Raw genomic sequence first — 10,570 nt, forward strand, 5'->3', positions numbered from 1 at the left:
GGGCCTCCCGAGGTCCGGGGAGCCCCTGGCGGGACCCTCGGAGGTCTGCCCCAAGGTGGGCTTCCCGGGACTTGGGCGGGTAGGACCGCCGGTGCGGCACCCGGGCTGGGCACCCCGAGGTCCGGGGAGCCCCTGGCGGGACCCTCGGGGGTCTGCCCCAAGGTGGGCTTCACGGGACCCGGCCCGGGACTTGGCCGGGTTGGACCGCCGGTGCGGCACCCGGGCCGGGCGTCCCGAGGTCCGTGGAGCCCCGGGCGGGACCCTCGGAGGTCTACCGGACGGTGGGGTTCCCGGGGCCGGGACCTGGCCGCCACCCGGGCTGGGCTTCCCGAGGTCGTTGGGAGCCGGCTCTCTGGAACTCGCAGCAGCTTCCCTATATATCCGGCGGATGGTGCCTGACGTCCCTGGCGAACCGGGACGGGGTTCCACGTCACCACCGGGAAAACCCGGCAAGGCATGCCGACTTCGATGGAGCGAGGGTCGGATGCGGCAGGCAAATCCGACCTCATAGACTTCCAGGGCTTTTCAAGCAACTCGGCCTGCCAGAATGGGGGACTTAGAGCGAAAACGCCGGCCAGCCGCTAGCAACTACCGGGGCGGGTAGGACCGCGGGTGCGGCACCCGGGCTGGGCTGCACGAGGTCCGGGGAGCCCCTGGCGGGACCCTCGGTGGTCTGCCCCATGGTGGTGTTCCCGGGACCCGGCCCGGGACTTGGGCGGGTTGGAACGCCGGTGCTGCACCCGGGCTGGGCACCCGAGGTCCGTGGAGCCCCTGGCGGGACCCTCGGGGGTCTGCCCCATGGTGGTGTTCCCGGGACCCGGCCCGGGACTTGGGCGGGTTGGACCGCCGGTGCTGCTTTCGCGGCCGGGAACCGGGACTTTGGGCACAAAACAGCGGGGGTACATAGGCAGTGGACCCCCCAGCATACAATATATACACATCTAGCTATATCTCGACATCTACAGCTATATAGATATAGATATAGATATAGATATAGATATAGATATATATACATATACATATATATACATATATATATGCATATATATACACATATATATATACACATATATATATACACATATATATATATATATATACACATAGATATATATATATATATATATACATAGATATATATATACATATATATATACATATATATATATACATATAGAGATATCTATCTATATCTATCTATATCTATCCATCTATATCTATCTATCTATCTATCTATCTTTCCGTATCTATATAGCTACATCTATATACACGTCTATATCTATACATCTACATCGCTACATCTACGGCTCCATGCCCACAGCTCTATAGACATATCTATACATCCACCCCATCGACTTCCAGGGATTTCCAAGCAACTTGGCCTGCCGGAAACGGGGACTTAGAGCGAAAACGCCGGCCGGCCGCGAGCAACTACCGGGGCGGGTAGGACCGCCGGTGCGGCACCCGGGCTGGTCCTCCCGAGGTCCGGGGAGCCCCTGGCGGGACCCTCGGGGGTCTGCCCCATGGTGGTCTTCCCGGGACCCGGCCCGGGACTTGGGCGGGTTGGACTGCCGGTGCGGCACCCGGGCTGGTCCTCCCGAGGTCCGGGGAGCCCCTGGCGGGACCCTCGGGGGTCTGCCCCATGGTGGTCTTCCCGGGACCCGGCCCGGGACTTGGGCGGGTTGGACCGCCGGTGCGGCACCCGGGCTGGTCCTCCCGAGGTCCGGGGAGCCCCTGGCGGGACCCTCGGGGGTCTGCCCCATGGTGGTCTACCCGGGACCCGTCCCGGGACTTGGGCGGGTTGGACCGCCGGTGCGGCACCCGGGCTGGTCCTCCCGAGGTCCGGGGAGCCCCTGGCGGGACCCTCGGGGGTCTGCCCCATGGTGGTCTTCCCGGGACCCGGCCCGGGACTTGGGAGGGTTGGACCGCCGGTGCTGCACCCGGGCTGGGCACCCCGAGGTCCGGGGAGCCCCTGGCGGGACCCTCGGGGGTCTGCCCCATGGTGGTGTTCCCGGGACCCGGCCCGGGACTTGGGTGGGTTGGACCGCCGGTGCGGCACCCGGGCTGGTCCTCCCGAGGTCCGGGGAGCCCCTGGCGGGACCCTCGGGGGTCTGCCCCATGGTGGTCTTCCCGGGACCCGGCCCGGGACTTGGGCGGGTTGGACTGCCGGTGCGGCACCCGGGCTGGTCCTCCCGAGGTCCGGGGAGCCCCTGGCGGGACCCTCGGGGGTCTGCCCCATGGTGGTCTTCCCGGGACCCGGCCCGGGACTTGGGCGGGTTGGACCGCCGGTGCGGCACCCGGGCTGGTCCTCCCGAGGTCCGGGGAGCCCCTGGCGGGACCCTCGGGGGTCTGCCCCATGGTGGTCTACCCGGGACCCGTCCCGGGACTTGGGCGGGTTGGACCGCCGGTGCGGCACCCGGGCTGGTCCTCCCGAGGTCCGGGGAGCCCCTGGCGGGACCCTCGGGGGTCTGCCCCATGGTAGTCTTACCGGGACCCGGCCCGGGACTTGGGCGGGTTGGACCGCCGGTGCGGCACCCGGGCTGGTCCTCCCGAGGTCCGGGGAGCCCCTGGCGGGACCCTCGGGGGTCTGCCCCATGGTGGTCTTCCCGGGACCCGGCCCGGGACTTGGGCGGGTTGGACCGCCGGTGCGGCACCCGGGCTGGTCCTCCCGAGGTCCGGGGAGCCCCTGGCGGGACCCTCGGGGGTCTGCCCCATGGTGGTCTTCCCGGGACCCGGCCCGGGACTTGGGCGGGTTGGACCGCCGGTGCGGCACCCGGGCTGGTCCTCCCGAGGTCCGGGGAGCCCCTGGCGGGACCCTCGGGGGTCTGCCCCATGGTGGTCTTCCCGGGACCCGGCCCGGGACTTGGGCGGGTTGGACCGCCGGTGCGGCACCCGGGCTGGTCCTCCCGAGGTCCGGGGAGCCCCTGGCGGGACCCTCGGGGGTCTGCCCCATGGTGGTCTTCCCGGGACCCGGCCCGGGACTTGGGCGGGTTGGACCGCCGGTGCGGCACCCGGGCTGGTCCTCCCGAGGTCCGGGGAGCCCCTGGCGGGACCCTCGGGGGTCTGCCCCATGGTGGTCTACCCGGGACCCGTCCCGGGACTTGGGCGGGTTGGACCGCCGGTGCGGCACCCGGGCTGGTCCTCCCGAGGTCCGGGGAGCCCCTGGCGGGACCCTCGGGGGTCTGCCCCATGGTGGTCTTCCCGGGACCCGGCCCGGGACTTGGGCGGGTTGGACCGCCGGTGCGGCACCCGGGCTGGTCCTCCCGAGGTCCGGGGAGCCCCTGGCGGGACCCTCGGGGGTCTGCCCCATGGTGGTCTTCCCGGGACCCGGCCCGGGACTTGGGCGGGTTGGACCGCCGGTGCGGCACCCGGGCTGGTCCTCCCGAGGTCCGGGGAGCCCCTGGCGGGGCCCTCGGGGGTCTGCCCCATGGTGGTCTTCCCGGGACCCGGCCCGGGACTTGGGCGGGTTGGACCGCCGGTGCGGCACCCGGGCTAGTCCTCCCGAGGTCCGGGGAGCCCCTGGCGGGACCCTCGGGGGTCTGCCCCATGGTGGTCTACCCGGGACCCGTCCCGGGACTTACCTAATTTTGTGAGGATTCAGAGGGAAAATGAAAAAAACACAGATTTTTTTTTCTAATTCTTGCTACTTTTTACTAAATTTCTAATTCTAAATTTTCAGCTAATCATCCAACTATGGTATCAAAAGAAAGCTCTATCTCTCCTTGAAAAAACAATATATAGTTTATATGGGTACACTATTCACAGTAAAAGAGAATCATCGCTGAACCGACATAGCGCAAAAATGGCAAAATTTCTCCGGGATTGAAGGGGTTAAGCACTTCCACAAATGCACAAGGCGCAAGCACTGGCAGTAAGTTTATGCCAGGAGACTAGTTTGGAAAAATACATCAAAGGGACTACTCAGCTATCAAATGCATTGTGGTGCATATGAAGGGGTGTCCCTTTAACTTGAGTTGCAGAGGTCCCCTCCCAAAGTATAGCTAAACACAGTTCTACAGGGAATGTTGCAACTAGACCCAAGTATCACATAAATTGGAGTAATAGGCACATCCATGGTCATCAGGAATCCACCAGACTACCACATATGGGTCGCCAGTCCATCCAAAACGGAATGCAAATTAGAAAACCCAGGTACCTTTTGCCCCCATATCAATTCCTATTGTAAAGGAGAATTCCGTGATATTTGCTTGCAAACTATGTAAACGGCATTCTCTCAGTGTAGGTCTGCTCTACTGTGAACTGAGGGGTATTACTTAACTGGAAAAACATGATACAACGCATGGTGGGGTCGAGTTGTCTCTTACTGCACCTCCCCTTGTGTCTAGTACAAACAATCCTCAGAATCACAGATGCTCCCAACAATGATTATAAAGTACTGGTCTGTGCCACGTAGCAAAACCTTCATGCTTTCAAACTATGATGGTAGAACCATATATTATTCAGAAAGCATATTCCTACAGAAGGTTAGATTTCTTTTCTCCTAATGATAGGTTTATTTATGTTTGCTGTAGCACATGACTATATCGCCCTTCTGTCTATTGAAAGCAAACATCCTTGGTTATATTAGGATTGATATGACGTGATAGTTAGTTCTCTTTTGCAAGTATGGGTTTTTAACCTTACCTGCTTGTTGAAAGATTTGCTTGCCATTGGTGTCCAAGCACTAAATCTTGTCTGATTGCTCACAGATTGGTCCAGTTTGGAACATTCCTTGATTGACATCTCTGTTTCTCCTGCTCGTAGTCCTATACCCTCCAACTGCCATCGTTTCACACTGTGTGGGTTTCCCCTAAATGTGCTGGCCATCCTGTCTACAATGATGAATGAGCAATTTACACAAATATCAACACGACAGGTTAAGTCTCAGATCCAAGGTGGGCTAACTGTGTTAACGGTACTCATGCACCGCTTACAATACAATACATCTCTTTTAGCAGTGGGTTGACATTGCTAAACACCAAATGAATAGAGATCCCAGTCTATCATCTTTAAAAACACCAGTTATATAGTGTTGGGATGTCCTTTTTGTGCATCAACACGGCATTTAAAGTAAACTTATTCCCAAAGGTAATTTGGTATAGGCTACTTTGGTATCCAGTCTGTGTCAAGTCTTCCAAATCAGCTATAGGCAGGAAGATTCTTCACTATGCCTCGTGAACCATAACACGACACAGCTGGATTAAAAAAAAAAAAATGCAGACCCGCAACTGACAGCCTGCAATCATAGATAATAAACAGCCCTGGTTTACCCTTACTGTATTCTTCTTTTTTGTTCAGTCTGCTGAGAGGCTATTTCTTTCTGACTTTAGATCTCTTTCTGAGTAACAGCGGGGCTGTGGCCTTAGGTCTCCCTGGAAACAAGTCAACAAACGTCTAGACACACGCCTTGCTCACGACAATCTCCGTGAAGCTTTTGTGTACTGCTGCTAACAATTGTTAAGGGCCAGCCATATAAAACACTAATTCCTCTTACAGAAATTGACAATTATATATATATCGAAAAAGCATTTTCAGCATAAGTTTCATGTGAAAGATTTCATTGACTCTACATTATTATACATTATGAAATAACCCCCATCAAATTTCTCCTATGAGAAGGGCTGTATTACACGGTTTAATACATAGTTACATTTGTGATATGTCATTTAGCTATACATTACACAGGGTCAGTTTGGCCATTTATAAAGCACATTTGGCAGGGTTGGCTCTTTATAATGTATAGCTTAGCCAGTGGGGTTTATTAACTCTTCAAGTGGTGGGAATCAGGACTTAACCCCCCCGGTTAACCTATTAATAGCCTAGTTTAAGGGACACAAATCCAATCACATGATAAAGGTAAAAACAAAAATATCCTATTTGCCGTAAAGCATATTGCAAAGTACTACCCCCGACTTTCTCTACGTGTGTGTGTGTAGAATTTCATTAGACCCCTTAAAAATCTCACACAAGCCAGTGCTGGACCCTCATGCATGCCCAAAACAGTGAGGGTGGGGAAACAAAAGAAGAATATTATGACTCCTTCTATGCACTTGCATATACAATGCTCAAAATAATAAAGGGAACACTTAAACAACACAATGTGACTCGAAGTCAATCACACTTCTGTGAAATCACACTGTCCACTCAGGAAGCAACACTGATGGACAATCCATTTCACATGCTGAAATTATAGGCAATTAGCAAGACACCCCCAATAAAGGAGTGGTTCTGCAGGTGGTGACCACAGACCACTTCTCAGTTCCTATGCTTCCTGGCTGATGTTTTGGTTACTTTTGAATGCTGGTGGTACTTTCACTCTAGTGGTAGCATGAGACGGAGTCTACAACACACTCAAGTGGCTCAGGTAGTGCAGCTCATCCAGGATGGCACATCAATGCGAGCTGTGGCAAGAAGGTTTGCTGTGTCTGTCAGCGTAGTGTCCAGAGCACGGAGACGCTACCAGGAGACAGGCCAGTACATCAGGAGACGTGGAGGAGGCCATAGGAGGGCAACAACCCAGCAGCAGGACGGCTACCTCCGCCCATTGTGCAAGGAGGAGCAGGAAGAGCACTGCCAGAGCCCTGCAAAATGACCTCCAGCAGGCCACAAATGTGCATGTGTCCACTCAAACGGTCAGAAACAGTGAGGGTGGTATGAGGGCCCGACGTCCACAGGTGAGGGTTGTGCTTACAGCCCAACACAGTGCAGGACGTTTGGCATTTGCCAGAGAACACCAGGATTAGCATATTCGCCACTGGCGCCCTGTGCTCTTCACAGATGAAAGCAGGTTCACACTGAGCACATGTGACAGACGTGACAGAGTCTGGAGATGCCGTGGAGAACGTTCTGCTGCCTGCAACATCCTCCAGCATGACCGGTTTGGCGGTGGGTCAGTAATGGTGTGGGGTGGCATTTCTTTGGGGGGCCGCACAGCCTGACTGCCATGATGAGATCCTCCGACCCCTTGTGAGACCATATGCTGGTGCGGTTGGCCCTGGGTTCCTCCTAATGCAAGACAATCCTAGACCTCATGTGGCTGGAGTGTGTCAGCAGTTCCTGCAAGAGGAAGGCATTGATGCTATGGACTGGCCCGCCTGTTCCCCAGACCTGAATTCGATTGAGCACATCTGGGAAATCATGTCTCGCTCCATCCACCAACGCCACGTTGCACCACAGACTGTCCAGGATTTGGCAGATGCTTTAGTCCAGGTCTGGGAGGACATCCCTCAAGAGACCATCTGCAACCTCATCAGGAGCATGCCCAGGCGTTGTAGGGAGGTCATACGGGCACGTGGAGGCCACACACGCCACTGAGCCTCATTGTGACTTGTTTTAAGGACATTACATCAAAGTTGGATCAGCCTCTAGTGTGGTTTTCCATTTTGATTTTAAGTGTGACTCCATATCCAGACCTCCATGGGTTGACAAATTTGATTTCCATTGAGAATTTTTGTGTGATTTTGTCAGCACATTCAACTATGTGAAGACGGAAGTATGTCATACGATTAGTTCATTCATTCAGATCTAGGATGTGTGTTCCCTTTAAGCAGTGTATAAAAAGATAAAATATAAGGATGCACAATATTTGTAGTAAAGTCCATATCATTGCTGGAGTATACCTTTACTTACAAAATAAAATATTGAATCTCACTGCTTATTCACTAAAGTATACAGTTGAATGGAGATTAGACCTTTTGGCTCCCGGACTTCATTTTTCTGCAATTAGGGATGCATTTGCCATGTATAGTGCATCTTTAAAACCTCAAGAGTTCTTGAACAACTTAATTCCTATGAATGCTGTGGATCTCAATATTCACATCAGGTGGACTGAGTGGTACGGTATATCCTAAGACTTAATAAACACAGTAAGACTTATGTTTACCTGTAACTTATTATGGTTTATGTTATAAAACCCTGCGCACCTTACTTTCTTTAGCAACTTTAAAAACAGTAGCCTTTAGATAAGCAACTATACCTAGAGTATTTGGCACCTGGGGCGGATCCTATATGTGGCACCCCCCCACAGACACACTTTAAAACTGCATAGCTTCTACCGTTATATACCGGCGCAGAGACTGAAGGTGGTACAGCATTACTGTTATCATTATATACTGAGGCAGACATTGACGGTGGTACAGCATAACACCTATCACTATATACTGAGGCACACATTGACGGTGGTACAGCGTAATCCCTATCACTATACATTGAGCCAGACATTGACAATAGTGCAGCATAACTCCGATCACTATATACTAAGCCAAACATTGATGTGGTGTAGGCCTACCACTTCATTGTCTGGCTTAGGGATGCACCGAAACGAATTCTGGACTGAAACTGAAAATGCAGCATTTACCTGGCCAAAACCGAATATGACCCCCCCACACCATAAAAAAAAATCTAACACTTTAAATAAAAGTAAGTAACACACCAAAATAGGACAAAACAATTAAGCAACAATATAAATATATGATTGTTAACAGCAATCACATTCCTATCATGCCCAGGCATACCCAGATTCCAGGATGTACTCGCAGACTTGGCATGATAGAAGTATGCCCTATCTACCCCTTCTCACTCCCTTCTCCTTATCTACCCACCAGTGTACAAGAAAGATATAGTGGAGCTGGAGAGGGTTCAAAGACGGGCAACCAGAGTAATAAGGGGAATGGGAGGACTACAGTACCCAGAAAGATTATCAGAATTAGGGTTATTTAGTTTGGAAAAAAGACGGCTTAGGGGGGATTTAATAACTATGTATAAATATATAAGGGGACAGTACAGAGATCACTCCCAGGACCTATTTATACCCAGGACTGTATCTATAACAAGGGGACATCCTCTACGGTTGGAGGAAAGAAGGTTTCTACACCAGCACAGACGGGGGTTCTTTACAGTAAGAGCAGTGAGATTATGGAACTCTCTGCCAGAGGAAGTGGTTATGGTAAACTCAATAAGAGTTCAAAAGGAGCCTGGACGTGTTTCTTGAAAGCAATAATATTACAAGTTATGGATATTAGATTAATAGGGACAGAACGTTGATCCAGGGATTTATTCTGATTGCCAAATTTGGAGTCGGGAAGGAATTTTCCCCCTGGTATGGGGCAATTGGCATCTGCTTCATAAGGGTTTTTTTGCCTTCCTCTGGATCAACACAGTAGGGACACAATATGTATATAGGTTGAACTTGATGGACTTTGGTCTTTTTTCAACCTTATGAACTATGTTACTATGTTACCCCCTATCCCCCATCTCACTCCCTTCTCCCTATCTACCCCCTCCTAACTATCTACCCTCTCCCTCTTTGAAGTTCACTTACCTTTCAGGAGTCCTGCGGTGGGGGTGCAAGGCCTCTGTCTCCTAACTCCGCCACTGTATGGAACAGTAGAGTGATGGGAGTTATGATGTACTTTAGAGCATAATTATATAATGAAAAATACATTGGAAATGGTACAGCATAAGACCCATCACTCTCACACACTTACCAATCCACACATATACCAATCCACTCTCACCGTCATGCTTTCCTACCTTTCCTCTTTTCTCCTTACAGTTCCTTTTCCTCCTCTTCTTCAGTTCTTCCGGTTCAGAGGGCACGGCTTCAGCGTTGCGCGCCGGGATCTGACAACAAACCCCGGCGCACAGCAGCTGTTGCCGCGCGGATCGTAAGGGAGATCCTTGAACCGGCTTAAAATCACTCAAGGGAGCCAGGGGTCTGTTAAAAACCTCAGATACCGCTCCCTTGCGAGCCTGCTCTTCCAGCGGCGGACATTACTGTCCGTCTCTGGAGGGGTGCCAGCAAGTTGGCACCCCCTGATGAGCGGCACTCGGTGTTGACCGCCCCCCCCCCTGCTAGGTACGCTACTGCTGTCACATTATGTCTATGTAACATAAGGCATCTGGTCTCTTGATAAACAAACACAAAACCTAATTGTTCAATTTTTAAAAATCACAAACAAGACCGTAAATACTAGTTTGTCTTTATTTGGCCATTTCAGAATACATACACAGATAAGCAGCACTTTAATACTTGCTATTTTGCTGGTATCACCATAAAGTAACATATAACTATTTACCAGGTTTACTTGGAATGGTAATGAACTGTGCTTGTATGTACAAAATTTTAAAATACAAAAAAAGTATTAAAACATTAAATTCAGAAGCATTTTGATTGTCAGCATGTAAACATCAACAAATAGGCTAAGCGGACCGTTCATCACATAACGGAGGCAGCTGCTTTGCTGAGGAAAGTAAATACTTAAGTTTTTACATATTTAGACCAATAAAGTGTAGGACATAGTACTCTATTTGGACCGATGTGGCATGGAATACAGTATCCTTTGGAAATGTCTCAGTAACCTACAACATACTGCAAAACTAGGACTTCAAGTCAAGTAATGTTCTTTGTACACAGCAATACCACTATGGGACAAGAGCAATACATACACCAAAATGCAAAGGGTTCTGGATGTTTCTATTGATAAACTGCATGGAGGTACTCATGTAGGATATGTAAAAATCTAGAAGGCAACGATATGACTCAGTAGTTTGATAGCACGAAGTATGGAAT

At 51.7% G+C, this 10,570-nt stretch overlaps 1 protein-coding gene across 1 annotated transcript in view; it reads right to left on the bottom strand.

Annotated features, from left to right (window-relative positions):
- Positions 1-4,827, bottom strand: part of LOC149284777 (epithelial cell-transforming sequence 2 oncogene-like) — a 27,721-nt gene extending 22,894 nt beyond the window's left edge. The window contains exon 1 of the mRNA XM_089496208.1: positions 4,645-4,827. Coding sequence (XP_089352334.1) covers positions 4,645-4,827 — 183 coding nt within the window. The remainder of the gene's footprint in view (positions 1-4,644) is intronic.
- Between the last annotated feature and the right edge of the window lie 5,743 nt (positions 4,828-10,570).

Source organism: Sceloporus occidentalis, unplaced genomic scaffold, assembly GCF_023333645.1.
Source record: "Sceloporus occidentalis isolate IW3139 unplaced genomic scaffold, rSceOcc1.0.p SCAF_88, whole genome shotgun sequence".
In the NCBI taxonomy this organism is placed as follows: Eukaryota; Metazoa; Chordata; class Lepidosauria; order Squamata; family Phrynosomatidae; genus Sceloporus; species Sceloporus occidentalis.